Source organism: Bufo bufo, chromosome 6 (assembly GCF_905171765.1).
Source record: "Bufo bufo chromosome 6, aBufBuf1.1, whole genome shotgun sequence".
Classification (NCBI taxonomy): Eukaryota; Metazoa; Chordata; class Amphibia; order Anura; family Bufonidae; genus Bufo; species Bufo bufo.
Genome location: NC_053394.1, coordinates 105084106 through 105101595, shown reverse-complemented (window position 1 = coordinate 105101595; position 17490 = coordinate 105084106). Strand labels below are relative to the sequence as shown.

Sequence of the window (17490 nt, the reverse complement as noted above, 5' to 3'; positions counted from 1 at the left end):
GTAGTGCAGTGTGTGATGTATGTAGTGCAGTGTATGATGTATGTGGTGCAGTGTGTGATGTGTGTGGCGCAGTGTGTGATGTATGTAGTGCAGTGTGTGATGTATGTGGTGCAGTGTGTGATGTATGTAGCGCAGTGTGTAGTGAATGCAGGCAATTTTAGCGAAGTGATAAAGTACAGGGAAGATCCGCCATAGTGGACTGGACTTAATCACTTGGCTATAATTTCCTGATGTTATTTAGACCAGTAATTGTTTCCCCACATCAATCCCCACCTCTTAGGCCCCGTTCACACTGCCTCCGTTAGATGAGCAGAACAACTAAAATAATGGAATTGCTGGATCGGGCACGTAAGGCTGGGTTTTTGTCAGACGTTTAACGTACACAAAAAACGGATATGTTATCGGATGCCTCTGACAGATGCCATACTGTGGTATCTGTCACCATAGAGTGCCTTTGTAAAAAAAATTTTTAAAAAATGTGTTTTTTTTACTGTACTTTGCAGGATGGGAAGGCATAGTATGCCACGTTTTTCTATCCTGCAAAGTTCAGCAAAAAAAAACAAAAAAAAACGTATAGGCTAACGTATACATAAGTACTGTGCACATGTCAGCTCATGTTGTCCCTGATGGTGTTCTTACATCCTACCTCTGTCTTCCGAGTGCAGTCAGAACCATCTTTATTCACCGCTCCCCCGCTCTATGCTAATCAGCGGTTTGAAGTCCAGGAGGGCGGCTCCTTCTTGGCTGAAGTCAAGCCCACATTTTCCACCTTCTCCTTTAATTGACATTCCCTCGCACAGGCAAGGGGAGGCCAGGGGATGATGTCTTCTGGGCTATGAAACATCAAAGGATATGGGGCAGGATTTGGGGCACAGCAGACCTCCATGTCAAGCTAGATGGCTTCAAACTGCTAATAAACATACAGTGGGAAGGGGGAATAAAGATGAAGTTCGGTGCACTCGGCAGACAGCAGACACTATAAAAAACATTATCTGAGACCGCATAAGCCGACTATTAAGGTTCTCCAGGCAGTTTGGTGGCCGATATTGTGCTGACAGGTTCCCTTTTAGATACTAAGCCCCATAATAGCTGTTACACCTGCTAGCTTTTAGACCTCTCCACATTTCCGTTTTTCACTGACGTGTGCTGTCCGCATTTTCTGCGGAAAGCACACGTACCCATTGATTTAGATGTGTCTGTTCACGTTTCAGTATTTTTTTACTGACCCCAAAAAATCACGGGGACATGCACTAATTTGATCCGTGATGCGGACCAAGCACACCCATAGAAGTCTATGGGTCCGTGAAAATCATAGACACACCACTCATGGCATCCATGGTGCGTCCGTTTTTCACTGAAGACACACAGACCAACTTCAGATCCTTCACGGATGAAACACGTACACTTTTTTCATGGACCTGACACTGACATGGAAATTTGGACGAGGCCTTAGCAAGTAGTATATTAGTAGTCTCCAGATGACAGGCTGCAGTCAGTCAGTGGGCAGTAGAGCAGGTTCTGCTGATGGGTTTGCAGGCAACAGGATAACATTCTAAGGCTACTTTCACACTGCCGTTTCTGGGTCCGCCTGTGAGATCCGTTTCAGGGCTCTCGCAAGCGGCCCAAAACGGATCAGTTGAGCCCAAATGCATTCTGAATAGATAAGGATCCGCTCAGAATGCATCAGTTTGACTCCGTTCCGCCTCCATTCCTCTCTGGAGGCGGACACCAAAACGCTGCTTGCAGCGTTTTGGTGTCCGCCTGGCGATGCGGAGCAAAACGGATCCGTCCTGACTTACAATGTAAGTCAATGGGGACGGATCCGTTTTCACTGACACAATCTGGTGCAATTGAAAACCGATCCGCCTCCCATTGACTTTCAGTGTAAGTCAAAACGGATCGGTTTGCATTATCATGAAAAAAAAACAAAAAAACATTTTTTTGTTCATGGTAATGCAAACGGATCCGTTCTGAATGGCTACAAGCTTTTGCATTATCGGTGCGGATCCGTCTGTGCAGATACCAGACGGATCCGCACCTAACGCAGGTGTGAAAGTAGCCTAACCTGTGTATCCCTGCATATTCATCCCCTTCACCTCGGCGATATGTCGTATATCAGGGCTGCTCAACCTGCGGCCCTCCAGCTGTTGTAAAACTACAACTCCTATCATTCCCTGCTGTAGGCGATTAGCTGTAGGCCAGGCATGCTCAACCTGCGGCCCTCCAGCTGTTGTAAAACTACAACTCCTATCATTCCCTGCTGTTGGCGGATAGCTGTAGGCCAGGCATGCTCAACCTGCGGCCCTCCAGCTGTTGTAAAACTACAACTCCTATCATTCCCTGCTGTTGGCGGATAGCTGTAGGCCAGGCATGCTCAACCTGTGGCCCTCCAGCTGTTGCAAAACTACAACTCTTAGGCTGGTTTCACACGGGCGTTGCGAGAAAATGTGCGGGTGCATTGCAGGAACACCCGCGATTTTTCCGCGCGAGTGCAAAACATTGTAATGCGTTTTGCACTCGCGTGAGAAAAATCACGCATGTTTGGTACCCAAACCCGAACTTCTTCACAGAAGTTCGGGCTTGGGATCGGTGTTCTGTAGATTGTATTATTTTCCCTTATAACATAGTTATAAGGGGAAATAATAGCATTCTGAATACAGAATGCACAGTAAACTAGCGCTGGAGGGGTTAAAAAAAATATAAAAAAATTGAACTCACCTTAGTCCACTTGATCGCGTAGTCCGGCATCTGCTTCTTTCTCCTTTGTTGAATAGGACCTGTGGTGAGCATTAATTACTGTAACAGGACCTTTGATGATGTCACTTCGGTCATCACATGGTACGTCACATGATCTTTTACCATGGTGACTCACTAGTTTACTGTGCATTCTGTATTCAGAATGCTATTATTTTCCCTTATAACCATGTTATAAGGGAAAATAATAATGATCGGGTCTCCAACCCGATCGTCTCCTAGCAACCGTGCGTGAAAATCGCACCGCATCCGCACTTGCTTGGGATGCTTGCGATTTTCACGCAACCCCATTCACTTCTATGGGGCCTGCGTTGCGTGAAAAACGCAGAATATAGAGCATGCTGCGATTTTCACGCAACGCACAAGTGATGCGTGAAAATCACCGCTCATGTGAACGGCCCCATAGAAATGAATGGGTCGGTATTCAGTGCGGGTGCAATGCATTCAACTCACGCATCGCATCCGCGCGGAATACTCGCCCGTGTGAAAGGGGCCTTAGCATGCCCGAACAGCCTACAGCTATCAGCCTACAGCAGGGAATGGTGGGAGTTGTAGTTTTGCAACAGCTGGAGGGCCGCAGGTTGAGCATGCCTGTCGTATATAATCCTGGACTGTCTGCCACATCAAGAACCTAATCTAAGGCCTCACGCACACGACTGGATTTTTTGTTTGCATCCGACCTGCATTTTTTTCAGATCAGATGCGGATCCCTTCATTTCTCTGGGGCTGCAAAACATGCGGCACATTGTGTACGGTCTGCGGCTACGCTGAATAGATAGGGCATGTCCAATTCTTTCCGTGCGGGGGGCCCATAGCCGGTATTTGTGTTTTGCCGATCCACAGTTTGCAGATCCACAGTTTGCAGATAGATAAGCTCTTACGGTTGTGTGCATGAGGCCTGAGGAACATCAAACCAATGCCCATCTTTACTATGTTTTTTGATTCACTGTGATGTAGTCTACAGATATTCTTTCTAGTTGTTTCTTCTTTCTATGAGACCTCACAAATCCTTCACCGTTTACTGTTTCTATGATCGCGGTGACATCTTGTGACAGATGTTGAGGGCACTTGGTGTCTGTAGAGACCAAATCTATAGAACATTGGGTAATGAGGTCTGACCAGGATGGTGGTGGTCAATACAAGGGTGATGGGGGTGCTGAGGGACATCTAAGAAACAATCCCTCAGTGACCGGCAGACCTTTGTGCTCATTCATTACTTTGGTCAGTCTTTCTCTGCCCTTTTGTAGCTCGCATCTGCCGCACTTCCCGGACAATAACTTGAGCTGAGCATTACGTTGGCCATACGTGGGAAATTCGGCTCAGTCCATGGGGCACTTCAATAGGTTTTTTTGCTCCCATTATTGTCATTAGAAAAGGGCCATCCATGGAAAGAAATTTCCCATGATGCATATGGTTTGTATAAGGAGAAATATTGCCTACCTGTGAGTTTTTTGGGTAATAGTGAGGGTTTTTTTGCCCATATAGTGTGTTTAGAACCTGACTTTTTTTTTGGAGGAAAATTTGTGCCCTCCATTTCACTTCCTCTCTAGAGCTGTATGGAGAAAAAACATTGGGAAAAGAAAATGCCATGCAAAAACTCCAGCACTTATTGCAAATGGAGTTTTAATTTTGAGGTTTATGGTAGAAAAATGCAGCTGCGATTTGAAAAAAAAATGCCTCAAGGGTGAAAGAATTGCACCAGAAAAAAGTATATTTGCACTTCGTTAAAAGGACATCTGTCAGCAGATTTGTACCTATGACACCGGCTGACCTGTTACATGTGCACTTGGCAGCTGAAGGCATCTGTGCTGGTCCCATGTTAATATGTGCCCGCATTGCTGAGAAAAATGATGATTTAATATATGCAAATTAGTCTCTAGGTGCAATGGGGGCGTTGCTGTTACACCTAGAGGCTTTGTTCTCTCTTGAAGGGGTTCTGCAGTTTTTTTAAACTGATGATCTATCCTCTGGATAGATCATCAGCATCTGATCGGCGGAGGCTCGACACCCGGGACCCCTGCCGATCAGCTGTTTAAGTAGGTAGCGGCCCTGGCAGTAGCTTCTCGCTGTTTACCGCAGGCCCAGTGACGTCACGACTAGTATCAATGGCCTGGGCGGGGCTAAGCTCTGTTCATTTGAATGGAGCTTAGCCCCGCCCAGGCCATTGATACTAGTTGTGACGTCACTGGGTTTACAACAGCGAGAAGGCCACAGCGCTACTGCCAAACAGCTGATCGGCGGGGGTCCCGGGTGTCTGACCCCTGCCGATCAGATGCTGATGATCTATCCAGAGGATTTGTGCCCTCCATTTCACTTCCTCTCTAGAGCTGTATGGAGAAAAAACATTGGGAAAAGAAAATGCCATGCTTTCCACAGGTCCGGGCATAACCCCTTTAACTGTCGTGCCCTCTCCACTTCGATTGACAGGGCCAGGCAGTGTAATGATACATTCAAATGACCGTGTGTGTTTTGTGGTCTGCAAATTGCGGATTCGCAAAACACGGATGCCGGCCGTGTGCGTTCTGCATTTTGCGGAACAGACACGGCCAGGCCTATGGTAGAAATGCCTATTTTTGCCTGCAATTGCGGACAAGAATAGGACATGCTTTATTTTTTCTGCGGGGCCGCGGAACGGAAGTACGGCTATGGACATCCTCATCTTTTGTGGTCCCATTGAGAGGAATAGGTCTGCATCCGTTCCGCATTTTGCCATAAATACGGTTGTGTGAATGTACCTTAAATGTGATCACGCCTGCCTGGCCCTGTAAATCGAAGTGGAGAGGGCGTGTAAGTTGCGGAGAGAGCAGAGCCTCTAGTAATGGTAACGCCCCCGTTGCTCCCAGAGGCTCGCTTGCATATATTAAAACATCCTTTTTCTCAGCAGTGCGGGCACATATGAACATGGGACCAACACAGATGCCTTCAGCTGCCAAGTGCACATGTAACAGGTCAGACAGTCTCATAGGTACAAATCTGCTGACAGATGCCCTTTAATATTTCCAATAGACTTCAATGCAACATCTGCAACTGGAGTTTTTAGCCTATAAAATGTGGCAAAAAAGGCAGCAAAAAATTGCACCAAAAACACAAAACCCCTGATCTGAACTGATGTCTGTATGTCTTCACAAAATTAAGGGTACGGCTACACTGTGATACTTTGACGTGCGACATGTGTCGGCCCCAAAATTACTCTGTAGCCGTACCCTAAATTAGGATGGGAGTGTATTACTCCGGGTCTGGCACTGATTATAAATGAGGGTATCGTATTTTTTAATTATGGTGTCCATGGGGGCCATAGACATGCCCACATACAATTGAGTGGCCAGGATTATTATAGGCAGTATTGGTCCAATACTCATGTTTTATACAGTATTTTCATTTCCTGCAGTGTTGTGATATAGTGTTCTTCTTTATCCCATTAGCTCTTTGACCATGTTGCTGAATGCCTTGGAGATTTCATGGAGAAGAAGCAGATCAAAGACAAGAAGCTGCCGGTGGGATTCACCTTTTCCTTCCCATGCAGCCAGTCAAAATTAGATGAGGTAACGTAACCCAAGTATGACAAATGAGTATCTCTGAGCTGATTATCATGTATGGGAGACGCTTGGCTTGAAGTTCCTGGACCTCAAGTAAATATCTGGCAGGGCTTTCCTTCTATTGTCCTAGGCCGGTCAAACAGCTAATCAGGCACCAGATGGAGGACCCCACCAATCAGATACAGGTGACCTGAGGATTGGTCATCAGTATTAACCCCTTGGTGATCACCAGTACGCCTTTTTACAGCGGTCTTAGGCTAGGCCTCCGCCTTTGTATGTTGGCCTAGTCTAAATTCTGCACGGGACTCCGTGCAGTGGGGAGTGGGGCTTGGCTCTCCTGCTCTAACGGCCCAGACCAACACAGGCTGTACAGGGATGGAGCTCCTGAAGATCTACTTTAGAAGGTTATATCTAGAAAATGTCCCTCATTCCAGTATTCTTTCCATAGGGTATTTTGCTCACATGGACCAAGCGATTCAAGGCTAGTGGAGTGGAGGGAATGGATGTGGTCAAGCTACTGAACAAGGCCATCAAGAAACGAGGGGTGAGTCTTTGTTTCTGAGCTGGAGTTGTAAATGTTCTGTACAGAAACTAAGGGGGAGATTTATCAAAACGGGTGTAAAGTAGAACTGGTCTAGTTGCCCATAGCAACCAATCAGATTCCACCTTTCATTTTTGACAGCTTCTTTGGAAAATAAAAGGTGGAATCTGATTGGTTGCTGTGGGCAACTAGCCAGTACTACTTTACACTAGTTTGATAAATCTCCCACTAAATTTCTATCTATTGTGACAAATATATTTATGGTGGATTCTCTGTTGCTGTGTTTTCTGGAGTTCTTCTATTTTGGAGGTACAGATGGTCACAGATGACTAACATTCTGTACATTTACTTGACTCATCTAGTGCAGATTGTGCTCATTAAAGCCAGAAACCAATTAAAAGGGAACGCATCACCTATATTGTTAACTAAGAACCAGATAGTGAAAGAGTCGTCATTTTTTTAATTCGATTTTCTATTCTGATTATAGATTTTTTTTTTGCTTAGACATGCTCTGTGACCTGTGCAGAGGTCATTATTCAGGGAGGAGGTGGATAAGCTGTGTCTATCACCTCTTGTAAACAGTGGTCCCTGGTTTATCTATATACAGGTGATACTGTATATTTCATTGTAATCCTGCCTGTGGTGCTAATGAGATGACTACTGACAAATGATCTGTGCAGACCAAGGACTATTGATAGGCAAACTGTGTTTATCACCTACTGTAAATAGTCAATCCTGGTTCATCTATATACAGGTGGTAAGTATTTCATTGTAATCCTGGCTGTGATGAAAATGAGATGACTACTGAAAGTGATTTCTGCAGACCAGGGGCTGTTGATAGACAATCTATGTCTATCACCTATTGTAAATAGTCGATCCTGGTTTATTTATTTACAGGTGATATATTTAATTGTAATCCTGATTGTGATGACAATGAGATGACTACTGAAAAGTGGTCTGTGCAAAACAGGAACAGGTGATAGACAAGATGTGTTTATCGCCTATTGTAAATAGTGGATCATGGTTTATCTATTTGCAGGTGATATATTTCATTTTAATCCTGCTTGTAATGATAATGAGATGACTACTGAACAGTAATCTCTGCAGAATAGGAACAAGTGATAGACAAGCTGAGTCTATCACTTTTTTAAATTAGTGGATCCTGATTGATCTATATACAGGTGATATATTTAATTGTTATCCTGCTTGGGATGAAAATGAGATGACTACTGAAAAGCGATCTGTGCAGAACAGGAACAGATGACAGAAAAGCTGTGTCTGTCACCTATTGTAAATAGCTTTTTTTTAATTAGTGGATCCTGGTTTATCTATATACAGATGGTATTTATTTCATTGTAATCCTGTCTGTGATGATAATGAGATGACTACTGAAAATTATTAGGCTTATTGGTCAATGTGAAAACTGCAGGATTGTAGGATGTTTTTACATATAGATTGTGACTTGGAAAATTTTAAATAACATCACTAAAAATTCTTAAAATATGTAAACATAAAAACCTTGATTCAAACAATAGGTCATTTTCTGATGACGCACTCACTTCATATCATTCAGGCTAGAAATCAGCGATGCATTCATTATGTATGGCTTATTCCATAATTTTTCAGTTCCCTGATGATTTTATATGTGTATTTATTAAGCTTTATGAGTAATACACTGATTGTTTGGCTCTTGTTCCACAGGACTATGACGCAGACATCATGGCGGTTGTAAATGATACCGTTGGGACTATGATGACTTGTGGGTTTGATGATCAGCGCTGTGAAGTTGGCATAATCATTGGTAACATGATGCAACCATTTGTATATAGGGTTCTCACCATGGATAATATGGAGCCTGGCTTACTGTGATCTGTCTTCTAAGGTACTGGAACTAACGCCTGTTACATGGAGGAGTTGAGACACATTGATTTAGTAGAAGGAGATGAGGGACGAATGTGCATAAACACTGAATGGGGAGCTTTCGGGGATGATGGATCTCTGGAGGACATTAGGACTGAATTTGATAGAGAGATTGACAGAGGTTCCATGAATCCGGGAAAACAGCTGTAAGTCTTCTCTCTACCACCCAGAATTCACTTTTACATTTGCCACATGTACAGTAGATGTTACCTGTTTAATTTGCTGCATGTTTATATTGATGGTATAATTTTTCTATGTGAACAATTAATCTAAATGCCCAGCTCCAAAGATTCTTAAAGGGGTTCTGGGAGATATTGGTGGCCTTTCTTCAGGATAGGTCCTCAATATCTGATCAGTGTCCCAGTACCCCCACTGCGCCTCTCCATGAGCACTTAGGCCTCTTCCTAGGCCTTTTAACATCATGTTTCTCCGTCACATGTCCTAGGTGCAGCTCAGTCCCATTTAAGTGAATGGGGCCGAGCTAAAATACCAAGCACAGCCTCTTGCTTGGTAACCTTTGAGGTGACTACGGCACCCACCAGAGCACCGAAGCTTCCTCAAACAGCTGATCGATGGGGTGACAGAAGTAAGACCCCCAGCGAGTATCCTGAGAATAGACCATCAATATGGAGAACATCTTTAACCCTAGTATTGATCGTGACCCTAGAGGCACATAAGTGACAACGACTAGGGCAGTCATTCTTGCTATCTATAGAGGTTGCATTCTTCAATACCAAGTCAGTGGAGAAGCAGAACTTGTAGAGAATGGAGATCTACTAAGATTAGTAGTAACTGAATTCAGCCTTCAACCAAAAATTAAGAAATGTCCCTATGTGTGACTATCCAATAATGGTATGTTTTAACTTTACTAATGCTGTATGCACGGTTTCTTACTGCTTTCTTGGTTATACTTTTTGGTAGGAAATACCACCAAGACAACATCAGTATTTGATGGACATTTTTTGCAAATTGCTCATAGACCCATTCATTTCTATGGGTCCATAGGAAAAACAGACAGCACATGGATCCGTCCACATCCGTGTGTCCATTCCACAAATGATTAAACGTCCTATTTATTTCTGTATTGCGGACAAGAATAGTAATTTCTCGCAATGGGATTGCTAAAAATGCAGATAATGACGACCAGTGGTAGAGACCAGTAATGGCCAGTTCGCAGTGTTCGCCGATGAACACATGCGATCTGCCATCTTCACTCCCAAGCCCGGCGATGCAAAGGTAAGTCCTTACCTGTGCCTGCGCCGCGAGCCGCTCTGAAACACATGCGGTCACCGGGAGCAGGCAGTTCCGAGAACAGCCACCGGGGGCCTTCATCGGCCTGTTCTCGGAACTGCCTGTTCCCGGTGACCGCACGTGTTTCAGAGCGGCTCGTGGCGCAGGCACAGGTAAGGACTTACCTCTGCATCGCTGGACTTGGGAGTGAAGATGGCAGATCGCATGTGTTCATCGGCGAACACTGCGAACTGGTCATCACTGGTAGAGACCTATGAAACAGTACCCCGTATTGGCTCGTCTCTAGTAATCACATTTTGTGTATGATTTTTTACTGCAGGTTTGAAAAGATGGTGAGTGGCATGTACATGGGAGAACTTGTCAGACTCATCTTGGTCAAAATGGCCAAAGAAGGACTACTGTTTGAAGGAAGAATCACTCCAGAGCTGTTAACTAGAGGAAAATTTGAAACTAAACATTTATCGGCCATAGAAAAGTAAGTTACCTCTTACAAAGATATGTAAGAAAATCCCAAGGGCCAAAAAAATATATATCTTCATATTCCATTCAAAGAGCACCTTATACTGGGATATTACTGAAGGAGGCAAGTGGTGGAAATAACTCCAGCTGACCCACACAGTTCTGGCTGAAGAACCTTCCAAGTTCTCTTTCAGGAGGCATATAGGTATTTTAGTATGGTTACGTGAAGTAAATTTGTAACACCCAGCACGGGTTGTATGGACGGCCCTTCTTAAGACTACTAAGAACTGTAGCTTCCATACAAGGGTTATCCCCTACCGCGTAGAACTTAAAAAATGTTAACCCCAGAAAGAGGAACATGGGAAAGAGTTGCGGTGCCCAATTTTACCCTACACGTTTCCAATGTCTACTTATAGCACAAGGAGTCGTGTATTTTTTTTGATCGTTTCAATAATTTTTTATTTGCTTTTCAGGAGCAAAGAAGGTTTAAGCAAAGCCAAAGACATACTGACTCGATTGGGGGTGGAACCCTCCCATGAAGACTGTATAGCTGTCCAACATGTCTGCACACTTGTTTCCTTCCGCTCGGCTAACCTGATTGCTGCCACGCTGGGTGGGATCCTTATTCGTCTTCGGGACAACAAAGGTGTTCCCAGACTGCGCACCACAGTTGGCATTGATGGATCTTTGTACAAGATGCATCCACAGTAAGTGTCCTTATGGTCATTAAGTGATGATCTCCCTCCCCACATCATGATTCCACCTGATCTTGGAAGTGGACCTCTGAGATATTCTTTGTATCGTGACACACTGATACCCTTTTAGCATTTCATGAAGTAGTGCAAAGACCAGAGTCCCCCCCAAAGAAATAAATACTCAATAAATAGATTCCGCTGAGATTTTTTCCTATCAGTACATTATTTTATATAAATTCTGCTTTGCTTGTAGTATGTCAGTTTGACTACTTGTTTGTAATGACGTTTAGACTAAAGATGACAGCAAGGCCTGTGTGTGATTAGTTTAGCTGTGTGCATGTACAGTACACGCTGAGATAAAGTACATTGATTGAGAACAGCATGACTGAGGAAGAGTCCTCTTAGCATACTCTATCTTTTGATGTTTTTTCAGCATTACCTAGTTACATAGTTGATAAGGCTGAAGGAAGACACAGGTCCATCAAGTCCAACCTTTAATTCCACCATGTTTGTCCAGATTAAATTAAAAAAACCTCCTATAAGGCAGATGCCAATGGAACCATATTAGGGGGGAATATAATCCACGGGTCTGTAGAAATCTAGTAGCTTGTAATATTAGATTTTTCACAAAAGGCTCCCAGGCTTCTCTGAACTTGTTCAATGCATCAACCATCATGGCAATGTGTGGTAGAGAGACCCATAGTATCGCTGATCTTACATTAAAGAATCCAATCTGTGATGAAGGTTGTAGATGTAGAGGACACCCTCTTTTCTTGGTAACCCCAATTCCCTTGCTTACCTTGGTTGTCCTTCTTATGCCCAAAATTGTAGGCCTCCTCTGCTTCAGCTGAAGCTGACCGCGCCGCCACTCCCGGGTTCAGTGACGTGACGGCGCGTGTGCTGTATGCATCTTCAGCTGAAGCAGAGGAGCTTGGCTGCGGGTAGGATCGAAGGGTGAGTATTCTCGCCTCCCTCTCTGCCACTGTCTCTTTCCCCTGAGACTCCACTGCCACCAGTGAGAACAGGGAGCATTAAAAAAAAAACATTACCATAGTACAGTAGTAACATCATGCATTAGGAACCAAATGCATGATGTTGCTATTGCGCACTGCCACCAATGATATCGCAAGGTACAGTAGCAACATCATGCATGCACCTATGGTCTAATGCTGTCAATTTAGGGGGGGGGTTGTTTTGAAGGAAAGGGGCATCAGTATGGAGCACCAGGGGCGTCACTGGAGCAGTGCTCAAACCGCATAAGCCCGTCCCCTGGTGTTCCAATAGTACATTTGCATATTAATAAAAGTTAAAATTTCTCAAAAACACAGGATCCTGCAGAGAAAAAAAAAGGTATCCATTTAATCAGCTTCACCAACCCTTACCAGGCTATATGCCTGGTTGTGCAGGGTTGATCCTGGTGACAGAGCCGCTTTAAGTTTACTGTCCACCAATGTCCCCATGTCTTTTTCAGTGTCAGTTTATCTCAATGTTTTACTATTTACATGCACTACATAATTGTAGAATTATTTTTCCTCGGCCTACGTGCAAAGTCTTAAAATGTGCCTTGCCGTTGGGAGCAACAGTCACGGAGCCTCTTGTAGTCCAGGAGGTTCCCGAAGCGGTCAGATATGGAGACATGGGCCTGGAATGGCTTCAGTGTGAACATGTGAATGGTGTTTTTTCTTTTTTTTTTACGGCACACATTCCGGGTGCTGATTAATCTTGTTGCGTAGCCGGACAACCCCTTTAATTTGCCACTTTCTCCTTTTAAGCCTCCAGCTTCCCTAAATCCCTCTGTAATATTATACTATCCTCCTCTGTGTTGATTAACTTACAGAGCTGAGGATAATCTGCAGTTATTGACGTTTTGCTCTGTGAGCGCTCTACAAGGTCATTCATAAATATATTAACAGGAAGAGAGCCTCGTACAGACCCCCGTGGGACCCCGCTGGTCCCTGTGACCCAAACCGAGTCTGTACCATTAATATTTATCTTCTCTTTTCTGTCACTGCTGTAGATACAACTTCCAGACTCCTAGACCAGTAATGACAAATGTTCTATGGAAGGGAAGTGATAAGAGATCTTCAGTAAAGAGAATGTTGTGTGGAGGTTTTATCTGTACCTGTAACTGGATTCAGAACCACCAAGAACCTGCTGTGTTGTGATCTACTCAGTTACATATCATCCTCACAAGTTCCATCAACCTCATTTTATCTACCATGCTGTTACTTACCTCCTTACAGAAGCTGAACTGTTTAGTTTCATCCATGCCGATAAAGAGTTATACATTTATTTACACGAAAGCATCTCTAGAATAATTTACCAACCATATACCGTATTTTTCGCTTTATAAGACGCACTTTTTTAGCAAGAAAAATCTAGCTAAAAAGTCCCTGCGTCATATAAACAGCAATCAGGGAGATCCAGCATGGCCAGACCCCCTGACTGCTGTCTTAATGATTGGTCAGAGCGCTCATTCAGCGCTGTGCCCAATTAGTGAGAGCTGTGCATCTGCAGACACCTCTCTCCCTGCCCACACCGATCTGTGTGATCAGTGGAGGAGCAGGAGAGACCATGGGGAGGAAGGTCCTACAGCTGTTCTGAAAGGACATGAAAAAAATACAGCTTAAGGACCATTGATGATGTCATCAATCTGAGGAGCAAGAAAGAACAAAAAACTATACAGCCAGCACTAGTGCAGGGAAATGTGAGTTTTTATTAAAGATGATAAGTGTGCATGTGTATATATGTGTAGCAGAGCTGTATGTGTGTAGCAGAACAGTATGTGTGTAGCAGAGCTGTATGTGTGTACCTGAACATTATGTAGTAGGGCTGTATGTGTGTAACAGTGCTATTTGTATGTAGCAGAGCTGTAGGTGTGTTGCCAAGCTGTATGTTTGTAACAAAACTCTATGGGTGTAGCAGAACTGTATGGGTGTACTTGAGCTGTTTGTATATAACAGAACTGTATGTGTGTAACAGGCTGTATGTGTGTAGTAGAGCTGTATGTGTAGCAGAGCTGTGTGTAGCAGGACTGCATATATATAGCAGAGCTTGATCTGTGTGTATCAGAGTTTTATCTGTGTATGGTAGTGCTTTGTGTGTGTATAGTAGTGTTGTGTGTGTACCAGAACGGTGTTTGTGTGTGTGTTACAGACAAATACTTACAAGTAATCTAGCAGAGCAAGAAGCATGGCAGGACATAACAGAGAAATGACAAGAGACACATTTATTTGAATAGATACTTTTAATGAGGTGACCACATGCACTATTGCTGGTTGTAACAGTGGCATTTTTTTTTATTATTGCATACTACTAATTTTGGGCTAAAAATAATTTTTTGAATTGGTCTTTATAAAAAAATTTGAACCACTGTCTTTGTGCAGCCTCTAGTTTCTCTAGTAGCTGCTGTCTGTTTTCACTCTGTTCTGTCAGGCAGGGAGCTGACAGGCTCCTTATCTCTGACCTTATAAACACTCATTATGGCTCAGTTCTTATCTTACTGATAAGAATGTGTCTTAAATAAGTGTTTATGACCATTTAGTAATTTAGAGATAACTTTTATTAGCTGACTGACAAAAAGTAAATGTACCATTCACACAGCTAGACAAATTAACCCTTTGTGACGGGACGGCTAGTATTAATATATAAAGCTGAGTATGTGTGTATGTCCGCTAAAGAAATCCACACCATCGCATTTACAATCACGAAATGTTGCACAGCCGCCTCTTGTGACTCAGGGAACGTCATAGACTATGTTTTCAGTGGAAATTTTCACCCCGCGCTTTCCAATTATTTGCCCAAAAAAATACGCTTAGTAACCTAACCACCAAACTACAGGAGCCATTGTCTGTTGGCAGTTAGCCTGGACATTCATCAGGTTGCATATAGCAACCAATCACAGCACAGCTTCTATTTTGCTACAGGTCATTGGTTGCTATAGGCAACGAAGGACATTCTTAGTATAAGACAGCTTATGTGTGAGTTAATCTAACTTTGATTGCGACGCTTAGCCAGCGTTGTTGTATAGGCTGATGTAACTCACGTGACCTTAAGTATATAGGAATTCTGTGGGGTTTTATATACTGTCCATTAAAGACAATAATGCCCCGCTGTGGGGGTCTTTGTTAGGGGGGCGGGTGGCGAGTTGTGGAGGTCACTGTTAAAGGGGTGAGCTGCTGTGAAGGTCAAAGTTAATGGGGTGGGCTGCTATGAAGGTCACATTTTAAGGAGGCGGGCACTGTGGGGGGTTAGTGTTAAGGGGTGGGGGGCTGTGGAGGTCACTGTTAAGGGGATGGGGTGCTGTAGAGGTCACTGTAATGGGGGATATCTTTTAACGACACACACAAACATTAAATTAAATAGATGAAATATACGCGTGCGAAGCCGGGTCCTTCTGCTAGTTTTTAATAAAACCAATTGAAAAAAATATTTTTTGACTGAAATGAGTAAAAAGCAATCATTAAAAAATGGTCCCTGAAGTTGCACATATCCTTTAAAGGCTATGGCATACTGGTCTCCCTGAGGGCAGTATAGTGTGGTGATAAACCCGCTGATTTCAGCAGTCTATCACTCCTGTGATGGCATTCAGTAGCTTTAGAGTACTTACCTGCCAAAAACGTAGCGTTCAAGAGAGATGAGTCTGATGCAGTACGATGCCCCTGCCCTCCCCCCTGCCTCCAGACTAATGTCCATCATTGTCTGAATCGGTCTAGTTTCTCTTAGGCCTTTTTTACATTGGCGTTCCGAATAATTTGCTCCGGATGCGTCGCGTGTGCATTGCAGGAAAACCGTGCGAGTAGGCACGCAATTGCAGTCAGTTTTGACTGTGATTGCATTCCGACATTCAGTTTTTTCTGCGCGAGTGCAATGTGTTTTGCGCGCGACGGAGAAAAAACTGAATGTGGTACCCAGACCCGAACCCGGACTTCTTCACTGAAGTTCGGGTTTAGGTTAGGTGTTCTACTCATTTTATTATTTTCCCTTATAACATGGTTATAAAGGAAAATAATACACTGCTCAAAAAAAAAAAAGGGAACACAAAAATAACACATCCTAGATCTGAATTAATTAAATATTCTTCTGAAATACTTTGTTCTTTACATAGTTGAATGTGCTGACAACAAAATCACACAAAAATAAAAAAATGGAAATCAAATTTTTCAACCCATGGAGGTCTGGATTTGGAGTCACACTCAAAATTAAAGTGGAAAAACACACTACAGGCTGATCCAACTTTGATGTAATGTCCTTAAAACAAGTCAAAATGAGGCTCAGTAGTGTGTGTGGCCTCCACGTGCCTGTATGACCTCCCTACAACGCCTGTGCATGCTCCTGATGAGGTGGCGGACGGTCTCCTGAGGGATATTCTCCCAGACCTGGACTAAAGCATCTGCCAACTCCTGGACAGTCTGTGGTGCAACGTGACGTTGGTGGATAGAGCGAGACATGATGTCCCAGATGTGCTCAATTGGATTCAGGTCTGGGGAACGGGCGGGCCAGTCCATAGCATCAATGCCTTCGTCTTGCAGGAACTGCTGACACACTCCAGCCACATGAGGTCTAGCATTGTCTTGCATTAGGAGGAACCCAGGGCCAACCGCACCAGCATATGGTCTCACAAGGGGTCTGAGGATCTCATCTCGGTACCTAATGGCAGTCAGGCTACCTCTGGCGAGCACATAGAGGGCTGTGCGGCCCTCCAAAGAAATGCCACCCCACACCATTACTGACCCAATGCCAAACCGGTCATGCTGGAGGATGTTGCAGACAGCAGAATGTTCTCCACGGCGTCTCCAGACTCTGTCACGTCTGTCACATGTGCTCAGTGTGAACCTGCTTTCATCTGTGAAGAGCACAGGGCGCCAGTGGCGAATTTGCCAATCTTGGTGTTCTCTGGCAAATGCCAAACGTCCTGCACGGTGTTGGGCTGTAAGCACAACTTCCACCTGTGGACGTCGGGCCCTCATATCACCCTCATGGAGTCTGTTTCTGACCGTTTGAGCAGACACATGCACATTTGTGGCCTGCTGGAGGTCATTTTGCAGGGCTCTGGCAGTGCTCCTCCTGTTCCTCCTTGCACAAAGGCGGAGGTAGCGGTCCTGCTGCTGGGTTGTTGCCCTCCTACGGCCTCCTCCGCGTCTCCTGATGTACTGGCCTGTCTCCTGGTAGCGCCTCCATGCTCTGGACACTACGCTGACAGACACAGCAAACCTTCTTGCCACAGCTCGCATTGATGTGCCATCCTGGATAAGCTGCACTACCTGAGCCACTTGTGTGGGTTGTAGACTCCGTCTCATGCTACCACTAGAGTGAAAGCACCGCCAGCATTCAA

At 44.3% G+C, this 17490-nt stretch overlaps 1 protein-coding gene across 1 annotated transcript in view; it reads left to right on the top strand.

The window, feature by feature from the left end:
• The window catches only part of HK1 (hexokinase 1), a 70714-nt gene that overhangs the window by 39026 nt on the left and 14198 nt on the right, over positions 1 to 17490 (top strand). The window contains exons 4-9 of the mRNA XM_040438044.1: positions 6177 to 6296; positions 6739 to 6834; positions 8533 to 8632; positions 8714 to 8897; positions 10322 to 10477; positions 10935 to 11168. Coding sequence (XP_040293978.1) covers positions 6177 to 6296; positions 6739 to 6834; positions 8533 to 8632; positions 8714 to 8897; positions 10322 to 10477; positions 10935 to 11168 — 890 coding nt within the window. The remainder of the gene's footprint in view (positions 1 to 6176; positions 6297 to 6738; positions 6835 to 8532; positions 8633 to 8713; positions 8898 to 10321; positions 10478 to 10934; positions 11169 to 17490) is intronic.